A 21,799-nucleotide genomic window follows, 5' to 3' on the forward strand; every position below is an offset into this window, starting at 1 on the left:
TCCCCCACAGAGTAGCTGGTGATTTCAAACTGCTGACCTGGCAGTCAACAGCCCAGCGTGTAAGCCCTGTGCCACCAGGGGTGACAGATATGTTTAATGTTGCAATTTCATCCACCATCATGCACTGTGATACTGTAAACTATGCCATCAGAAGTCAAGGGCCAGCAAGATCACCATGGTGGACAGAGATTCTAGGTGAACACAGATTTGGGAAAAGGACCTGGTGGTGTACTTTTGAAAGAACTGGTCAGAGAAACCTGTGGAGAACCAGACGGCACTGTCTGATGCAGTGCCGAAGTTGAGCCCTAACATTGGAAGGCATTCAAAGGCTGACTAGAGAAGACTGGCCCCACAAGGTCGAGCGGACCTTAACCATGTAGGCAGAGTAAAGCTTTCGGGACCTTCGTTTGTTGATGTGTTTTGACTTAAAATAAAGAAACATTGGAAAATATCAATTCATAGTTAGACTATGGAACGTACAAAACGTGAACCTACGAAAACGGAAAGGTGTCAAAAAAGAAAGGGAATGCTTGAAACCTGGTGTCCTAGGATGAAATGGGCTAAGATTACTGTTTCAACGCTAACAACCATGTGATCTCCTCTGCTGGGAATGACAAACTAAAGGGGAAGGGCATCACAGTAATGTCTAAAAGTGCATTTCAAGATTATCCAAAGCACAGCACTGTCAGTGAGAGGACAATAACCACAGACCTACAGAAAGTCAAAATTTCACACCTAGCACTAATGCCCAAAAGGAAGAAATGAAAGATTTTAAAATTATTTTTGTAATCTGAAATTGATAGTAAAAAAAACCAAAACACTGAAGATGTATTAGTGTTGGAAACAAAAAGAATTAGTAGTTGGATAATGGCCTTCATGATAGAAATAACATAGGAGATTGCATTGTAAGATTTCACATTATGGACAATAGAAAAGTGGGTGAAGGGAGACATTGGACAGTGTAAGATATGGCAAGATAATAATTTATTAATTATCAAAGGTTCAGGAAGGGGAGCGGGGAGAGACGGGGGCAATGAGGAGCTGATACCAGGGGCTTACATGGAGAGCAAATGTTTTGAGAATGATGAAGGTAACAAATGTACAAATGTGCTTTATATAATTGATGTATGTATGGATTGTGATAAGAGTTGTATGAGCCCCCCAACAAAAGGATTTTTAGAAAGGATTTTACATTGTGATCAATGATCTGCTCACTGAAAACACCTTTCTTCAAAAACATAAGTGGCAATATCATATCCAGAAGAAATATACAGGAATCAAACCAACTACATTTGTGGAAAGAAACCATGAAGAAATTCAATGTTGTCAGCCTGAGCAAGGCCAGGGGCTGATTATGGAACAGACCATCAATTGCTCATATGCAAGTTCAAGCTTAAACTAAAAAAAATTAAAACAAGTCCATGAGAGCCAATGTATGATCTTCAGTACAGCACACCTAAACTTAAGAGACCATCTCGGGAATATATTTAAAGAATAAATCCTGATGACTAAAGACCAGATGAGCTGTGAGTTGACATCCAGGACATCAGAGGAAGAGGACAAGAGATCCTTAAAAAGACACAAAAGAAAGGAAAAGACCAAAATGGACGTCAGAAGAGATGTGAGACCTTGCTCTTGAATATAACTAAAATGACTGCAAGAAATGATGCTGTAAAAGATCTGAAAAAATTTCAAAGGGCAGCGTAAGAAGACAGAGTAATGCATTACAACGGAATAGTGCCATGACCTTGCTGGAGTTACCAAATGCTCTAGCCAAAGACAGACTCGCTGCTTTCAAGCTGCTGCGTCATAGCAACCCTGTAGGACCAGGTGGAACTGTCTCTGCAGGTTTCTGAGACTGTAACGGATGACAGAGGGGCCCTGGTGGCGTAGTGGTTATGAGTTGAACTGCTAACCTCGAGGTCAGCCATTCAAAACCATCAGGAGTGCCCAGGAGAAAGAGGCAGCTCTCTACTCCCATAAACAGCTAGTCTTGGAAACCCACAGGGGCAGTTCTGCCCGTTGGGGTCACCATAAATCAGAATTGACTTGATGGCAGTTAGGTTTTTGGTGTTGTTTTCCTTTAGGCTTAACTGCTCCTGGGAGTAGAAAGCCTTATCGTTCTCTGGCAGCGCAGCTGCTGGCTTCAAACTGCTAAACGTGTGGTTAGCAGCCCAACGTGTAACAGAAATATCACAAGCAGATGGCTTTCCCCATCAGAAATGTTTTCACTCACAATTTAGGAGGCTGGAAGGCCAACTTCAGGGGCCCAGCTTGCAGGGGTGGGGGCTTTTCTCTTTGTCCACTGTGGGGGAGAGTCCTTGCTCCTCTCAACATCTCTGGAGATTCCCCCAGGGTCAAGGAGCTTGGTGCAAGAACCCTAGCACCACCAAAAGGCTCAATCCACACCTGGATCTTCTTTCTTTTCAGTACTGACATCCCTCTATTCTGTGCTGGGTTGTTTAATGTCTGTTATATGTTAAAGAAATGTACTCCTTTGGATGTTTCAACAAATGGATGAAACATTAGAATGCTCACTCATCTATGCTATGACATTTAGAAGACAGCTACCAGGCCAAACTAAAAGAAATCCACATTTGTGCCCATTCCAAAGAAAGGGGAGAGAGCATGCAAACCGTGTTGAGTAATATCACATCTTGAAAATTCTGGATGCAATCAAGAAATGATTGCATCGTTCACCCACTGAAAACTGCTAGAAGGGGATGCAAAATAAGAGACATTGTTGCTGTTAGATGGATCTTGACTGAAAATTGGGAATACCACAAAGAGACCTGTGTTTTATTGTATATGCAAAGACATGGCACTGTGTGAATCAGAATACAGTTTGCCTAACAGTGTGATGAACAAGAATTCCAGAACACTTCACGGTAGCATGCAGAACCTGCACCAGGACCAGAGAGAGAGCAGTTTGAACCAAGGGGTATTGTGGGGTGTAAAATCAGGAAAGGCGTGCAGCAGGGTTGTCTTCTGTGCCATACTTAGTCAATCTCTATGCTCAGGTAGTCATTTCTGAAGTTGAACTGCACGAAGACTGTGCAGGGACACTCATTAACAACCTATGACATGCAGATGACACAACCTTGCTTTTGGAAAGCAGAGAGGACTCGAAGCGCTTAGTAATGAATGTCAAAGACTAAAGCTTTCTCTTCATTAATTCCTCAACATCAAAGCAAGCAAAATCCTCACAGCTTGACTGGAAAGCACCATCATGATCAATGGCGAAAAGTTGTCAAGGATTTCACTGTACTTGGACCTGCAATCAATGCCCATGGAAGCGGCAGATAAATCAAATGATGGGTACTGTACTTGGGGAAATCATCTATAAAAACTTCTTTGAAGCATAAAAAAAAAAAAAGCAAAGACGTAACTCTGAAGACTCAAGTGCCCACGCCATGGCATTTTGGATCATTTCGTGTGAGTGTCAGAGCTGGAATACAAATAGGGACAATGAAAGAAAAACCGCTGCACTGAATTCCGATGCAGGTGGAGAATACTGACCATAGTGGGGGCTTCAGAAGAACAAACAGAGCGGTGGTACAAAAAAAACACAGCTCGAATGCTCCTTAGATGTGAGACTGGCCAGGTATGTTACTTGAAAGGATTGGTCCCGGGAGAAGGCTGTCACACTTGGTAAAGTGGAAGTTCAGTGAAAAAGAGAAAGAGCCCCAGTGAGCTGGACAGCAAAGAGTAGCTAACATGGAAATCACTCGGCGCCTGGTGCGGGGCCAGGCAGTGTTCTGTTCCGTCGCACGAAGGGTCACCTGTATGTAAGGGAGAGCCACCTCAACGGCTTGTAACAGTTCCATCGCCACCAGATTCTGCTCCCCACGTTCATCAGGGATCCAGATTTGGAAGACATAAAGAATAAAGATAAGCTTTAAACCCAACAGACTGAAACTTAACCTTTCTCCATTCTCATAGCTTATATCTTTCAAAGCAAAAATAGATATTTTAAAATACTGCACGATGCTATGGGGTTACTTAGGCGTACGTGCTGTTATAATCCTTCAAAGCTAACACATTTTCAGAACAGAGAACACATGTACATATTCTGTATGTTAAGCATTTTAGATTAGATACTTTTAAATGTGTTTCTCTGGGTTCCTTCTTCCAGGGGGTTAAGCAACGCTGCTTAGGAGGAAATGTGAGAGCGCCTCTGTGAGGGGATGGTTTGAGAGCGAACACAGCGTGTGCAGTCTTGGTACCCCCATCGGCTTCCTGACAGCACCGACTCCGCCCCCCAGGGGCAGCTTCTTCCCTACTATAAAAAATGCATACGCACTAGACTAACTTATGATTCACTTTGGGTAGAGAACACAGTTATTTAGACAATGGGGAGGCAAATGTTAATTCCTTTTAAACCTTTAAAATATATTCTTGTTTCTGTAATAGAAACTGCTTTTTAGTAGTATTCAGTTGTCTTTAACGCGTTAAACCTATATAAAAAGGTGATTAAAATGGTTAAGACTCTATCAGATCATTTAAAGTCTTAGTACGTCATATTTTTACTGGAAGATTTTTCACTAAAAACAACCCTTTTAGAATATGGATGTGCAAACCAGACACAAAGGTAAACTGCTAAGCTATTCTTTTTAGTTGTAATATAGATATTAAGTACACGATTTCAAATATTTTAATAATATTCAGTTAGAGTTCAAAACTCTATTTCTTAATAGCAGAATATAGAAAAATATAACTGCCTTTCTCTTATCTGAAAAAAAAAATCCCAAAATGCATATTTAAATTCCTCCGGGACCTTGGCATTGTCATTCAAAACATCTAGGAAATATGTTTTTTCAAATAGAGTTTATACCGTATGAATTTTTCAACATGTTTTTCTTTGATGTCCCCTAACTGATAGCAAATGAAAAGCAGGTAAAACAAGGAACGGAAAGAGGGAGACGCAAAGGAAGGAAAAAGATGCAAGCAGAAAGTAGGCTCTCATGTGTTTGAGACATACGAGCTCAAGATCCGGAGCCACGACACGAGCTTTCCAACCGTGAGCGCCAGGCCCGGACTGCAGCCCCCGGGTGGTGAGGGGCCGGCTGCTAACCCAAGGGCTGCAGGCTGAGCCCACCCAGGGGGCCTTCGAAGAAACGTGAGTGACCTACTGACCAATAACCCGTCCTGGAAACCCTGCAGAACACAGTTCCGCTCTGACATGCATGGGTTCACCGTGAGTAGGCGTCCACTGGCCGCAATTTGGTGTGCTCTGGACCAGGGCTTGTCAGACTTCGTTCAGTAAACTGTCAGATAGTAGATATTGTAGGCTCTGCGAGTCTGCTCCAGCGGCTCACCTCTGCCACAGGTGACGTGTGACTGTGTTCCAATACAACTTTATGTACAACATCAGGTGATGGGTCCCGTTTTGCCAACAAGACATAGTTTCCCAAAACCTGCCCTAGTTTCAGGCTCGCATAAGGTCTGCAGTTATTTGGGGCTGGCCAAGAGGACGTTGATGTTACGCAGATAAAAAAAAAAGTTTCACTTGAACCTCGATTTTTGTGATGACCAATTTCAGAGAACAGAGTGTAGCTATGAAATGTTGTTTCCTGCATGGGAAAAATGCCACAGACACTGTGGTGATGTTGAACACAGCTGGCAAGGACAGCAAGCTATGGGAAAATCTCAAGTGTACGAGTGATTTTCTTGTTTCAAAATAGGTAAACTGTTGATTAATGATAAACCCCATTCTAGATGTCTGTCAACTTCCTGAACAGATGAAAATGTCTTGTAGTGTGTTTGGAGTTCGTTCCCCTAGGTCAGACTGTTAATCGAGCTTTCTATTTAGAGGTTCTGAAAAGACTGGGTAACAGTGTGTGACAAACATGCCTGATTTGTGGCAGACAGGGCACTCGTTCTGCCACCACGATAATACACCTGCTCATGTAAACATTTCAATGTGCCAGTTTTTGGCAAAAAACAGCATGCCTCTCTTGTGCCACATACCTCACTCACCTGACCTTTCTCTGTGTAACTTATTTCTGTTTCCATGAGTAAAGAGGGACATGAAAGGACAGCAATTTGATGATGTAGAAGAGGTGAAGAAAAAAAAAATGAGGGAGGTGTTGCCAGCCATCCAAACAGATGAGTTTGAAAAATTTTCCAAGAATGGAATCGCAGATTTGACAAATGTATTAAGTGTAATGGAGAGTACTTTAAAGGGGATAAGGTGGTTTTGTTAAAAAAAAATTTAAATACATACCTTAGGGAGAAAAACATTCCAGTTTCTTTGGGGGGGTACCCCACGAATATGTAACACTGTTCCGTCTTCCCTGCCTTCTCTATTCTATAGTCCAAGAATAGAAGATGAGTAACCAAGTTAAACAAAGCTTTGTAGTCTCTCATGAAGTGGCATAAATGATAAGGGTTTTAAAAGTAGTGGGATGTCTGATATTCGCAGTGGATCTCAGGGTCCAAGGACCCAGGAAGGGCTTTTCTTCATCAGAACATTGGGTCTGTGAACTGTGGCCAGTCTCTCCCCTCTTCCAAGGGGCTCACTTGACATTCGGCTTATCTCCCTATTGAGAGGGAGAGTGGGGTTTGGCTGGAAGTTAATAAAGGCAATCAGACAGGGTACTACGTTCACAGCTAATGAAACACGATGAAATTGAAATAGTTTAAAAGTTGCAAAGGTATATTTCATTAGCTGGATTCATGCTGAGTTTTTAAACACTCCACATCATTGCAAAGCATATCATTTAGCAAACTGAAAAAATAACAAATGCCTAATATTTCTTTCAGGCACGGGTTGTACCCGGTACACCTCGACGTGGTGGTCAGCCTTCTTTGCCTTAGCCAATGGAGTGTTAGTGGGTATTGCTGTGGTCAGAGGCTTCAGCACATCCCGTGCCTCTGGGCTGGCTCCCTTGAGCCTCTGCCATCACCATGAGAAAACCAAGCCTCTTTCCAAAGAGGATGGCAAGCAGGGAAGCAGGACCCTCAGGTCAGCCTAGGTATAATGCCTAGGTATAAGGGCTAAGTAAATGTTTATGGTCGTGTGCCTTTCATGGTCTGTGGGCGCTGCTTCGCTAGCACGGTTGTAGCAAACGCTAACTGACGCAGCCGACAGATGGCATTGACAGAGGTCTCTTCTAAGCTGACTGAAGGGGAAAAAAGGTCGAGTTAGTTTTAATGTACGCTATCTTTCAGTCTAAAAATAGGTTGGGTCCAAAACCTAGGTGGCAAGTTGGCAGTGAGCTGTTGGGTTTTATGTGTCGGGATCAGACTGTCTTCTCCTGTCAAGATGTTATGTCTTGGAAACCCACTCTGTACTAAGGGGTCACACTGAGTGGGTTGACGCGATGGCACTGAATTTGTTTTTTTCTATGTGGCTGAGGCGCCCTGGTGGCATCGTGGGCTACACACTGGGCTGCTAGCTACCAGGGTCAGCAGCTGCAGCCCACCAGCTGATTAGGGTTCGTATGAATCAGTCACTCGATGGCAGCGTGTTCCGCTTGGGTGTACTGCTAACATATGCTCCATACACGCGCACAGCCCCCTCACAAATGCCAGCATGTCAGAGAATCTCGAAATTTCATATAAACCTCTGAATGCCTAAAAAATTTTGAAAATATTATGGCCTGCCAGTAGAACAAACAAATCTGTCTTGGAAGAAGTCGAACCAGAACGTCCCTAAGAAGGGATGATGGAAAGATTTCGTCTCAGATACTTTGGACACATGATCAGGAGAGAGCATGGAAAAGAACTCTGTGCATGGTAGAATGGAAGGTCAGCAACACACACACACACACACAATCTATAGGGGGTAGGTGGGAGATCATCAGGAGATGGAAGGACACAGTGGCCGCCGCAATGGGCTCAAACTCACGCCTGTGAGCATGGTGCAGGGCTGGGTAGGGTTTCCTCCTTCTACGCCTGGGGTCGCTATGCGTTGGAATTGGTTAGGACCGAACAGCAGAACAGCAACAACATTAATGAATGAAGAGACCGGAATACACAGGCGTGGCTCTAGATTTCTAGGACAAGGAGACAACAAAGCCCTGCAGCTGAGCAGTCAGCGGTCTCTCTCGAGACAGGACATTCAGGTTCCTAGACGTCACCCTCTGACACTGCAGCACTGGAGATGCATGGCCCCACCATTCCTGCCGGCAGCTGGACGGAGGTCTTCTGTGGAACGTGTGGGCAAAGTTGACATTATCTTTTCCTTTTCAAATGAAATCCTAACTAACTGTGTCAAACGCTGTCCTCGTGAAGCTCAACAGCCATTAGCGCAGTGGCAGTGGTTCTCCACCTTCCTAATGTCCCAACCCCTCATTCAGTTCTCATGTCGTGGTGACCCCCCAACCATCCAATTTTATTCGTTGCTGCTTCATCACTGTCATTTTGCTACTGTTATGCATCGGGCGACCCCTGGGAAAGGGTTACTCCAACCCCCCAAAGGGGTCGCGACCCCCAGGTTGAGAACCGCTGCATCAGAAGACCATTGGGTTTGGGGCATTCTTCAGGCTGCACGTGTTCGCCATTTTGGAATCACCTCTAGGGTCATCTGGGGTCATCATGTTAAGTATTTCAATGCAGCTGGATCACCAAGGTTGAAGGAAATCTTGGTACTTTTCCCCAGAATGCTTCATGGGTTCTGATCTGATTTCTTTGAGTCAATTCCACTATGACCAGGTCTGGTCACTCTGGCCAAGAATCCTTCCCCACCCCCACCCCCAACCATTGTATTTAACATGGGAGGGGCAGGTCATTTAAAGCTGTAGCCAGCCCCGAGCATGCATACCATCTGGCAAGTGCTACCTTGGCGTCCCTTACCTGGGAAACATGTCGTCAGGTGCTCCATCAGTGCTTCTTGGGTGACAGGTTTCCGTGCCGCGTTCATTGCTGAGATGGCCAAGCAAAGGATTTCCCCGAGTGGAATAAACTGAGATTGACTGATGGGAGACATACTGATTGGTGACACATCACCTGTAGAAAGACATTTTTTTTTCGGGTGAGCAATTCAGGAAAAGTCTCAGTCAGATGTCACACACACACCTTCACCTATACATACATCTCTCACAATTATCACAACAAACCCTGTAAACTTTAATCTGTTAGAGCCACGGCCAATGCCATTCAGGCAGAAAACTTTCCACAGAAAAGGCAAGGCTCCTATGGCCTCAATGAATAAAACTTTCCTTTAAAATCTGAGATCTCAGTTACATAAACATAATACTGAAAGTTGAGCCACAATGAGGCTTTGAAAACGTATTTATATTTCACTGATTGGGCTGATTTATTTAAAACCTGCCGTTCACATCTTGACAAATGGATTTGGAGCTTGACGATTCATTCATTCAAATCCCGAATGCCCTCTCCTGCCAGGCATCTGCTGGGGGCAGCTGCATGCTGTCCCGTGTGCCACGTCGTCGGAATCGACTGGCTGGAAACCCCGCCTTTCGGGCAGATGAAGAGAAGGAAGGGGTGCCGCTCGCAAAGAAGATCCCAGAACCCTCCCATCTGTAGCTCACTGGGGAGATTAGCAGCTGAGGCTCACCTTTGAGAATTGGACTATCCCAATTAAGGACTGTTCAGAGGAATAAAGGCACAAAAATAATGTTTCTTTCATAATGAGAATCTGGCATCCTATTCTGTGCAGATTACAAAAGAGAACTGAAACACCATAAAAGAGGAACGACTACGAGCAAAATTAATTTAGCTGGCATCATGCTCCTTATACTTTAAGCTGCAATTCTTTATTTAGCTAATCAGTTGTCTCCTGAGCTAATATTTTCCCTCTTTATTGTCATGAGCCTGCATGCTGTAGGTGTGGCGGAAGTGCATTTACTCTTAAAGAGCTCAGTTTTGCTGTAAAATATGTAATACCATATGAAATAACTTTAAACTTCAGATATTGATCAGGCTCTGACCACATGCAAGGATGTCTGTGTGTAAGCCACTATTTTACCGTCTCTTACCCAGTGGAATGTAAACTCTAAGGCCGCAGGGCAAAGGAGCACTGCATTCCTCCCCGTGCTCCCAGCCTAGAATAGTGCACACGTGACCCTGGACCCAAAGTCACTGTTTGTAGAATGAATGAATGAATGAATGTCCGTTTACAGCATTATAACCCAAGAAGTGTCTCAGGGCATTTTAAAGGATTGTGGTTTTATTCATATTTTTTGCTAACTCATTGGAAAACAGAGACAGAGTATCAAGTCACCAACTATACCGTGCAATTTCTACAACTCCCTCCCTGTACAGCAGGCTCCCAAAGCACAGCAGTTACCAGAGGGAAATAATTTCACATTAAAGTACGGCTTAAAACATGCATTTAAATTCTATATTATAGGTCTTGTAGGTGCTTCTCAACACAATGCAACACCGTATTATTCAGGTTTCCCTGATTTTCTGTGGGTCTTCTACCAGGCTGGTTAATGAGCTATATCTAGTTATCTAAAATAGATACTAGGAACCGCTTCTGAAAACTCAACTGGATAGAGGGTCTAAGAATAAAGTAGGAGAATCTAACTATTGCCAAAATACTATTGGTCACTGTTCTCTACATCATCTATAAAACGTACCACAATTTGGTTAAACTATGAGTCACGATTTACTTGTCTATCGTTTGTAAGGCGGATTTTTTTCCTCTATTGTCCACATTAGTTCTGAATATGTCGGTAAGAACAGTGCATCCGACAACTTCAATCTAACTGACTCAGATTTGGTCCTGTGCTTACACAGGAGAAGGGCAAGGACGTTTCCTTCCAGCTTTGTTTTCTTACGAGCATCCATCTAAACACAGTCCAGGGCAGTTGAGATCAATCAGACCATGGTGCCTTGGACAGGGTGAGCATTAAAAAAAATACTCATTATAAATAAACTCCTTTGATTTTAAGAGTGTTTAACATTAAGTTGAAAATACCCCGATGAAAAATGTGGCCATTGCTTTTATTTCAGGTACTTGTCATCTGATAAGCATGAGACAAAAAAGAACAATGTGAGCAGGAGACAAAGAGGGGAGGGAAGGATGGCTAATCCCCAGGGAGGTGGGAGTGTGCTGGGAGCAAGGAGCTGCTTGCCTAGTCCTTCAGGGATCTTTCAGGGACGGACGGGAAGGAGGCGTGGACATCAGGGCACAGTGGAATCGGGTCCGTGGTTGAAATGGAAAGAAGAGCCAGTTCACAGTTGACTAGAAGGCTTATTCTTTCCCTTTTTCAATTAATGTAAGGTCATTTTATTTTCCAAACCATTTTATTAGGAGCTAATTCAGACATCATACCATTCCATACTGCAACTACATCAAGTAGTATTGTACAAGTGCTACCACAGTCAGTTTCAAGACACTTTTTTTCTTCTTTAACTCCTTGATATCAGCTCTCCTTTATCTCCTTCCTCTCTGACCCTCCCCACCCCCTTTCCCCAGGAACCTGTATTCTAATTGTTGGTGTCTGTCCTCCTACAAACGGATCAAAGAAAAGGGAAGCCCTAATTTTTCTAGGTGAACTTCATCATCACATGTTCAACAGCACCCTGGAGTCTGTTGTCTGTTTTAAATCCTCTTTCACCAAGTCAGTTCTGATTCATAGGGCCCTGTACATGGTTTCCTAGGCTGTAAATTGTTCTTGGAGCAGCTAGCCTCATTTTTCTGACAGAGTGGCTAGTGGGGGTTGAACTGCTGACCTTGTAGTTACAATCCAACAGTGTCACCAGGGTTCCCTTTGTCTTCCGAAACACTCCACTGCCATCAAGTCCATACTGACTCATAGCCATCCCACAGGACAGAACAGAACTGCCCCTGTGGGTTTCTAAGACTAATTAAAAAAAATCATTTTATTGGGAGCTCTGACAGATTCTGTAACATTCCATAGTTCAGTCCATCAAGCAGTACTATACACTTGTTAACACAGCTGGTTTCAAACCATTCTCCTCCTTCTTGAGCTCCTTGATATCCATTCCTCTTTATCCCCTCACTCTCCGCAAGCCCCCCTGAATCCAGATATATATTGTATTAGTCTGGGAATTTTAGAGAAACAAATCCACAGAAACTCATTATAATAGACAGTTTTATGTAAAGGTTCAGTGCGCACCAAGAAAACATTCCAACCCAGTGCTGCCCAAGCCCACAAGTCCAACATTAATCCATTAACCCATATGTCCAACACCAGTCCACAAAGTCCTCCTCCATCTCACAAAACAGACACAATGATGCTGACTGCAGGAGGAAAGCTGAGTCAGTGAATGTGTAAGCATCTCAGTGCTGACAAGGGTCTCCACACGGGTGCTCCAGCACCCAGGGCTGCATCGGGGTAGGTCCATGTGGGTTCTCCTTGGGGATGTCTTGTAGGAAGTCAGTTTTGCAAGCTGAAGCAGGGAACTGCTAAGGTAGCTGCACCCCGGTGCAACCATCACAAAACAAGAGACTGGAGAACTCGAAAGGCGAGCCTCACCAAGCCATAGATCTCTCCGCCCTTAAATTAATCCCACGTGTTTATCAGTCAGGTTGGCACAATAAACCAACTAACACACACACACACACACACAGCTGTATCTTACACACAATATACTTATTCACCTACAGTCCTGTTATTCGCTCCCCTTAAGTGAGGTTACACAGTCATCATTGCTATCAGCTTCTCCTTCCCCCTCTATCTTCCTGTACACTCAAGAAACCGTTACTCCTGTTACTTTTTCTGGGGGGTTACCTATGTTAGCTTTCATGGATTGAATGATCTTAATTTTACCAATGACCATATGTAAGTCTAACAAGGTTAACCCTATTATGTCTTAATTTTTAATTTCTGGAAAAATATTTTCTTTTTATTCTTTATTTTCATAGTTATCAATATATATTAGTATATACATGTAATTAAATGTTATGAAAATGTTGCACTCAGTGTTATAGGGTCAATGAGGTAGATCTGAAAACATAATAGTAGGGTGAGGAAATATTAAAGAACTAGAGGATATTTATGTGTTTCATCAGTGCTATACTGCACCCTGGATATATCATCACTTTCCTTTGGACCTTCTGTGAGGGACTGTCCAATTTATCTTACAGGTGGGTTCTGGGTCTCCACTACATCCATGCTCCTTTATATCAATTCAGTTGCTTATTTTTGACCTTCTGGTTCCTATTCTCATTGATACCTCATGATCACACAGGCTGGTGTACTTCTATGTGAACTTTGTTGCTTCCCTGCTAGATGGCCACTTATTTAACTATAAGCCTTTAAGACCTCAGATGCTATATCTTTTAATAGCTGGGCACCATCAGCTTTCTTCACATGCTCTTGTGCACCATTTTGTCTTTGGCAATCATGTTGGGAGGGTGGGTATCCACATTGTTAGAATAGACCATTTTAGTGCTGAGGTAAGATTTAAGTAGAAGCCCAAAGTCCATTTGCTCCCTTGCTGTATTTACATATACAAATATGAACAAATACACCTAAATTTATATATGTAAGTATCTGTATATATTCATATCTATATCTATCTATCTATCTATCTACACACTGATAAATTTTAACAGGAGTGGAAATTCCCGTCATCTTTCTGCTGTGGGGTGGCTAGTTATTTGAAACTGCTGCCCTTTCAGCTAGCAGCCCAAGCCATAACCACTACGCCACCAGGATTCTTCATCTTCAGGCTTAGCCGTCTTTAAATAATCCTGTTTTTCTTTAACCATCAACATTCCATTTTAATTATTCTGATTTCCTCTGTAGGTTCTATCTTTCCCAGTAAATGTTAATTTTAATGTGGACTCTTACTTGTTATCTTTGACTGTAATGAAGTGCACGAGCCGCACAAGCTACCTTCAAATGCAGCTCTGAAACCATGCTAGTTATAACTGGGGGATCCCTAAAAATAGCCTTCCGCAGATACTCGGATAAGTACTCAGGCTCTTAACACGCAGTGCAATTACCCACTGTGCTCTGGTTCCTCGTCTGCAAAAAGGGGGTTTGATGAGATGATTTCAAAGATTCCTCCAGGCCCTGAGGGTCTATGATTCTCTATCAGTGCCACAAAAAGGTGTGCATGGACACATTAATACCGTACACGCATCAAGCTCTTTTTTCAGCCTGCTTGGGAAATGATCTAAACGCTGATCCAATCTGAAGAAGCATGCTTCAGTTTAAAAAGGAATGGCTAAACATATTAACTATGAATTTCTCTGCGTGTAATAATAAATTTTATAATTTTTCTGTGTGTAATAAAATCTTTCTGTGTATAATAATAATAGAACGGATGCCTTCTAAGTCCAAGTCTTCCCCAACGTTGCTCCCCAAGACCAAAGGGTGCCTCTCTTGGGTCTCCATACTCCCAAAGCTAACAGTGAAGTTAGATGACCGTTGCCCGCCAGCAGAATTACCGCAGGTCATAAATACTGGGATTCCTTCTTCATAAAACAGATAAGCAATGATCAAATGCACATCATAAATGCACAATGGCTATAAAATGGACAGTGGGGACAATATAACCATATTCCTTTCCATAAACCAGTTATCAAGTACTGATCGGCCAAGTTTTAGCTTAAAATCCCCGTGGGCCCAAGAACATAATAAGCTTTCCGAGGTTACTGAGTAACTTCTGTGATGTGGAGCATCAGACTAATCCTGTGTTTACGACCTAATTCAATGTACTAGCACCAATTTTTTTGGTATGAATGTTGTTCGGTTCTTCTAACACAAAGTCTACTCTCGTCTGTTTCAAAAGCTGTCTAACAAAATAAAAACAAAGCCCCACATATTTCTTTCCTCTCCATTGTCCTGAAGACCACAGCGTCCTTGCAGGAGGCCGGAGCATATGGCTCCATTAACTCACACGCTGCTAGGTGTTAAGACGTGTTCCTTTTAAGCCAAATTACTGTACTTGACTTCCAAATGTTGGTATTTAGAATTTAAAAGAAAACTGGTATTTTAAAAAGGCACTTTTAGCAGTTTACTGTGCATTTGCTTTAAATGCCACAGATTTCAGAAATTTAAGACTGGGGCCTCATTGCAATAGTCAGTTAAAGGAATCTTGACTACCACCACCCCGCCCCAACCCAAAGAAGGAATTCTAGAACACTTCTACCACACGTTTTCTAAAGTTTTGTAATGCTTTACTTCCACAATGGATGGGTCTGCTACTACATAAGAGCTCATTTGTAAGCTTTAGTTTGAATAAATTGTTTAAATTCACAAGGGAACATAAATAGGAGGCTCCGATTAATAACAGGAGGTAACAGTGTCAGTGATGGAGTGAAATTTCTTAGCATCTCTTCTACCCCAATCTCTGTAGCTCCCTCCAAAGGAGTGGGTGGGACTACGCAAACAAGGTGTGTGTAACACTAACAGAATGGATGGGTCCTTTTTTGTAACCAGCCTCTTGGCTACAGGGATTAGCTATCTCTGAAGCAGAAGCAGAGAAAGAACCCCGGAAGAGCACTTGAAGATCTCTGTCTGCAGTGGTGGGGCCCCCAAGACCAGATACACGAGTGTGTCCTGGAGACGCAGAGGAGCAGGGAGGAGACTCTAGGGTGCCTTCTCCTTACTAACCTGAGACTAAAGGCCAAGGGATCACGTGATGAGAGACTAAGAACCAGAGGGGAGAGAGAGAGAGAGAGAGAGAGAGAGAGAGAGAGAGAGAGAGAGAGAGAGAGACTTGGATGCTGGTTGAGACCAACAACTGCATCCTTGCTGTTCGCTGATCTTGATTTGTGGTAACCTATTGGCTTCCCTAATAAACTCTCTTAGTAGCGAGGACTGTCTGTGAGTTCTGTGTCGCCATGGCAGCGAATCATAAAGCCCAGCATCAATGTAGCGTGGTGTGGGACAAACAGCAGGTATCAGAATAGGTAATGGAGGATGGAGCCTGGAGACATGTCTGCCTCTTGCCTCATGGCAATATGGAAGCCAAGAGGTCGGATCGGATGCGCTCCCTTGCCTTTCATCGCCACATCTATTTGCTCTGATTTATGAAGGAACTTTTAAGAAGAGTAGAGCCAAGCAAGGGGAATCCTGGTGGTGGGTGTCACATAAACATTGAGTGAAACCCCCCCACATCCCAAGAAACTTTAGGCTTATCAATCTGCAATGGAGAGAGAAGCTTCTAGGCAAACTAACAAACCATCAGCTCACTGGTTCACAGAAGAAACCTATCATCTGCAGTTTTCAATTAGTTACATCAGCTAAGTCGCTTGTTACTGAGATTTGGCTCCTGATGAAAGGCTGCCGTAGAATAAGCTGGCCGACAGTGTGCAAGAGAGGTTGGAGAATCCTATCAAGATAGCAATCACTGGGGATTGCTGGGAGAGAAGACCTAGCTGGCAGGACCTTCACATAACTGCTGATCCTCTTGGACCATTTGCTTATTTGCAATAGATTTGTGGCTGAAATGTTAGGGTAGAAACCTGCTTGGGTACTTCAGACACTCGGTAAGACCCTAAGTTCGGCCCAACAACTACTCTAAGTGAGGTTCCTATGAGACTTAATGGAGTGAAACCTAGCACAGTGCAATTTAAAAATCCTTATGAAATAAACAAGTTCGATGTGTCCAAGCAGCGCGAGACCTTGCTATCTGTCAGGGTGTTTTCTGTCACCAGCAGCCACCTTGCTCTCTAGTCCTTCATCTAGGACCATATTAAAGCCAATTACCCCCAGGGCTAAAATCAAGATGAAATGCCAGCCCCAGCTAACAGCGATGACTAAGCTCTCTCAGAGGTCACACCATTCAAGAAGGCCCCTGGCTGACAAGAGTTCTGGGCAATGCAGTGGCTTCCTTTCCTTGGTAAAGTGCATCACATAGGACCAGCTCTAAGTTTGTGCTTTCAGCCACAATGCCCTCATCTTCCCTCTCCAGGCTGCAGCATAACCTAGGCCAGCACAACGTAAATGCGGTGCTCACCTTTCCATCAGTATTGTTTCTCAAGGATGGTTGCTTAACACATCAGCCTATACATCTCTAGTCCAATCCTGCCCTCTGTAAGGTGGAACCACTCACTAGCGGTGCTTCTCACGGGAGGAGTATGTGTTCCATCAGTTTAGCTATCCTCACTACACGCTGTGAAAACGAGCTGCTAGAGAGAACAAGGAGGCCTGATTAAATACAGTTCAAACATGTGTGTGTGGGTATACACACAAATATAGAGACATAGTTCCCAAACAACAACAAAATGATATTAACACCTCAATAAGGAAACACCTACCACCTTCCTTCCAACTGCCAAGGACATTGTTATAACATATGTTCATATTTTATATGTGTGTTTATATATAAGTTTATATTTATATGTCTATGTGTCGATATATGTGTTAGACAGAGGGCAAGCGAGCAGGAGTGGGGAGCATCCAGCCCGTGGACCGTACAAGGCCCATGAAATCATCAATAGCAGCTAACATCACACGCCTATGAGCCATCACATTCGGGGCGAGTTCATTAAACGCGTGACCAAACATAGCAGGCTAATTGATCATTTGGCATGGCCAGGGAATGATGTTACAAATATTCCAATGGCCCGTGGCACCAAAAGGTTCTTCACTCCTGGTCTAGAGGCCCGAATGAGAGAGGGCAGAGCAGATCAACACTCAGCGGGAACTCCCAGCTGACTGCCCTGAGAGAGGGTGAGCAAGGCCAGAGACTGGGCACTCAAAACGTTAGGCTCAGAGGCTACTTCTTCTTATTAGTCTGTGATTTGGGCAAGTTATTTACTTTTGTAAGGCTCAACTTCTTCTGCGTAAAGGATGCACAGTGACGTCTACCTCACCAAGTTACGGAAGGCATTAAATGAGATGACAGATGTGGAGTGCTTACACTGTGCCCAATAAATACTAAAGCAAGGTATTGATTTTTAAAACACCTTCCCCAGGTTTATCCAAATTTAGTTTATTTTGTTGTGGTTGGGAAAATACACAGCAAGACAGAGAGCCACTCATTAATTCCAACACGTGCAGCTCAGTGACGCCACTTACAGTCGCTACGTCGGGTAGCTGTTGCCACCTCCCTTTTCTGAATTGCTCCCTACTCTTCAGCATAAGCTTATTGGCCCCCAAGTTCCCTAACTAATCTTTCCAATCGCTGCTTTCAATTTGGGCCCATATAGAAAGTCAACGGCCCTTCTTACAGCAGAATAACGACGACAACAACAAAACCCCAAACTCACTGCCATTAAATTCATGCTGACTCATGGTGACCTCTTGTCTGTAATGTCTGTGGGAGTAGAAAGTCCAGTCTAGGAGCAGCTGGTGGATTTGAACTGTTGACCAACTCGTAACCATTGCATCACCAGGGCACCTGGTTACACCAGTGTAGGTTCACTTATTCAGATCAGCTTCCTCCTAATCCTTACCTATGAGTACCTGCACTGAGAGAATGAAATATTTTGTCTGGGAGGGTGAACAGGTAAGGACTGTTAGCACTTGAAATGAACTGAGCTGGGAGAGAGCAGCCTTAAGTAAAGGAGAGACGTGCATTACACTTTGGAGAGAAGATGGGAATTATATCTGAGTATATTACAAAAGGGCACCCCCTCCAAACTGAATGTTTTCCTCCAAAACTATGTATTAATTTGTTGTTGTTGTTGTTGTTTAACAAAACAACCTTATCATCTTAAAAGTATTTTCCATTACACTTAACAGATTTGTCAAATCTGTGATCACATTCTTGGAAATATTTTTCAAACTCATCTGTTCAGATGGCTGACAGTAAGTACCTCCCTCGTTTTCTTCTTCACCTCTTTTAGATAGTCAAACTGCTGTCCTTTCATGATCCTCTTCATTTGAGAAAACAAAAAGAAGTTGCATGGGGTGAGGTCAGGTGAGTAAGATGTGTGGGCTAGAGAAGCCTGCTGTATTTTACCAAAGACGAGTGCACTGAGATGGCTGCGTTAGCAGGCTCATTGTCGTGGTGGCAAAACCAATCCCCTGTCTGCCACAAATCAGGCCTTTTTTGTCACACACTGTTATTCAATCCTTTCCAGACCTCTAAATAGAAAGCTTGATTAACAGTCTGACATGGTAGAATGAATTCCAAATACACTATCCCCCTCATATAAAAAACAAAATCAAATGAGCATTGTCTTGATCTTTGATTTCACTTGATGAGCTTGTTTTGGGTGAGGTGACAATGGCAACTTCCACTGGCTTGAGTGATGTTTGCTTTTAGGGTTGTAAGCATAGCACCATGTCTCATCACCAGTAATGACCTTGGTAAAAGTCTGAGTTGCTTCAAAGTTATTCTTTCAAAGCATGGCATGTTTCCACTCGATGGTGGTCTTCCTGGTCAGTCAGAACCTGAGGCACAGAATTCACAGTGACCTTTCAGTACAGAACCCTTCCCCACCTCTTCAGTGGTTCATTGTCGGTCTTTGAGCACAAGTGCACGAATTTTGTCAACATTTTCCTCCGTCTGGGAAGTTGAGGGACATCCAGAATGAGGCTTGTCATCAATCGACATTTCACCCTTTTTTGCAAAGAGGAAACCACTCGTACCCTTGAGTTGTTCCCAAAGCACTGTCCTCACAAGCCGTGTTCAACCTCACAACAGTTTCTGTGGCATTTTTCCCGAGCAGGAAACAAAATTTTACAGCCACATGTTGTTCTCTTCAATCGGCCATCATAAAGAGAGGGGATCAAGTGAAACTGCTTTCACAGAAACATTCACTGTGACCAGAGAGAACCTTCCTAGGCGGAGGTGCACGGGGTGCGCTGATTCGAAGAGGGTTGCTCGATGCTCACCTAGCAGGAAAAATGTGTATTACGAGAACTCCACTGCAGAGCTCTTTGCCATTTGGGAGGGGGCGGGAGTACTCTCTCATACAGTAGTCGGAGCCCTGGTGATATAGTGGCTACATGTTGGACTGCAATCTGCATGGTTGGGAGTTCACAACCACTAGCTGGAGAAAGACTGGGCTTTCTACTCCAGTAAATGGGTGCAGTCTTGGGAACCTACAGAAGGTTTTTATTGGTCAGCAAAGACTCAATGGCAGTGAACTTGGTTTGGTTTGGGATATGTAGTAGTGGAACCCTGGTGGCTTAGTAGGTAATGCTGGGCTGCTACCCACAAGGTAGGAAGCAAGAACCCACCGGTTGCTCTGCAGGAGAAAACTTAGACTTTCTGCTCCCGTAAAGAGCTACCGTTTCGGACACCCACAGAGGCAGCTCTACCCTGTACTGTCGGGTTGCTGTGAGTCGGAATCAACTCAATGGCAAAGGGTCTATTTTTAATGTAGTGACGAGAGCGAGTTACACTATCAAAGGATGCTGGACTATTACAAAAGTCTGCCTAGGCCGATCTTTCATAAAGGAGGGAAAGCTCAGAACTTTAAGTATTCTTTGCACAGAAGATTAGTTTCTCTAGGAGTTTCATAATTTCTAATGGGACCTGGGATACTAATGGCCACTTACAATTATTTCTTCTGAAAAAAGACCTTTGGAGATTAAGAAAAAATAATGTTCGTATAAAACTTGTAGAATTTTATACACTCCTTACTGAAGGTTACCTTGTCCAATAAAAATAATTCTGCCTAATCCAGTAAATCACAACTAACATCCACATGCAAGGACCTCGCCTTCACATTTATTTTCAATGGTAACTCATTTACCAATATTTCACGGTAAGAACACCACACCTTCACAAGTCACCTGGGCTCAATCCCTGTGCTAACGCACCCTGTGAAGATGCTTGAAAACACGGCACGGGAGGGTGGAGGGAAGGTGAGGGGAAAGGAGGAACAGATTATGAGGTCTACATATAATCTCCTCCCTGGGGGACGGACAGCGGAGAAGTGGGTGAAGGGAGACTCCAGGTGGTGTTAGATATGACAAAATAAAAATAATTTATAAATTATCAAGAGTTCATGGAGGAGGGGGGAGCGGGGAGGGAGGGGGAAAATGAGGAGCTGATACCAAGGGCTCAAGTAGAAAGCAAATGTTTTGAGAATGATGGCAACCAATTACAAATGTGCTTGACACAGTGGATGGATGTATGGCTTGTGATAAGAGTTGTAAGAGCCCCCCAAAAAAGGATTTAAAAAGAAAAAAAAGAAAAGAAAACAACCCAGTAGATCATCCTCTCCATCTACCACAAATAGCTCTTTTTTAATTGCTTTCTTCCTACAAGACTATTCCATGGCCTCCACATGGAGAAGACCGTGCTGGCAGTCGTAAATTGTAGATTAAAAAAACCCAAATTGTCCATCCTGGCTGTCAGTGAGATTAGTTTCAGTGGGGAAACAAGACAGAAACAGGTGAAGCTATAAGGAATTCCAGACTATCCAAATTAGTGGCCAAGCCACCTATCAAAGAGAAACAAGGCAGCCCACAAATGGCGAACACGTGAATTGTATAACGGCTATAGAGTTTGGTGGGTTTCGAAATTGTCTCTGGTATGTATCACCTGGGAGAGCTTTAGGTGGGAGGTAGCAGGGTCTTTAGAAAGGAGCAGAATTGCTATGTGTAGGGACAGTATATAATTATACACGTATTCTCAATCCTTTAGAACTAACTTAACCTCCCCAACTTTTGCCAAATGCTGCACCCAAGGAAGCGAGATGTATAACAGGGGAAAAAGGAAGCACACTGTAGTGCTTTCAGTGGAACGGTGATCTGGGGGTGGGGGATGGATATGGTAGCAAGGGTTCAGAGAGATGCTTAAGAGGCCTACCCAACACCACACATTAACCCCCTCAACACAGCAACAAGCCTGCCACAGAATCCCAGCATCAAGGTCACCCTACCTCTGGGCAGCTTCACGTATGCAGAGGAGGGGATCCCAGGGGCTCAAGGCCATGGTTATTCTGAAACCAGGCTCCAGATCCTACTTCTGAGACACCTTTGGGGGTGGGGGCTCAACC

At 43.6% G+C, this 21,799-nt stretch overlaps 1 protein-coding gene across 2 annotated transcripts in view; it reads right to left on the reverse strand.

Moving 5' to 3' along the window:
• STOX2 (storkhead box 2) overlaps nt 1-21,799 on the reverse strand; it is a 138,349-nt gene that overhangs the window by 19,587 nt on the left and 96,963 nt on the right. For both annotated transcript variants that reach the window (XM_075556837.1, XM_075556838.1), the window contains exon 2: nt 8,800-8,952. In XM_075556837.1, coding sequence (XP_075412952.1) covers nt 8,800-8,952 — 153 coding nt within the window. The remainder of the gene's footprint in view (nt 1-8,799; nt 8,953-21,799) is intronic.

This window comes from Tenrec ecaudatus, chromosome 8 (genome assembly GCF_050624435.1).
Source record: "Tenrec ecaudatus isolate mTenEca1 chromosome 8, mTenEca1.hap1, whole genome shotgun sequence".
Lineage (NCBI taxonomy): Eukaryota > Metazoa > Chordata > Mammalia > Afrosoricida > Tenrecidae > Tenrec > Tenrec ecaudatus.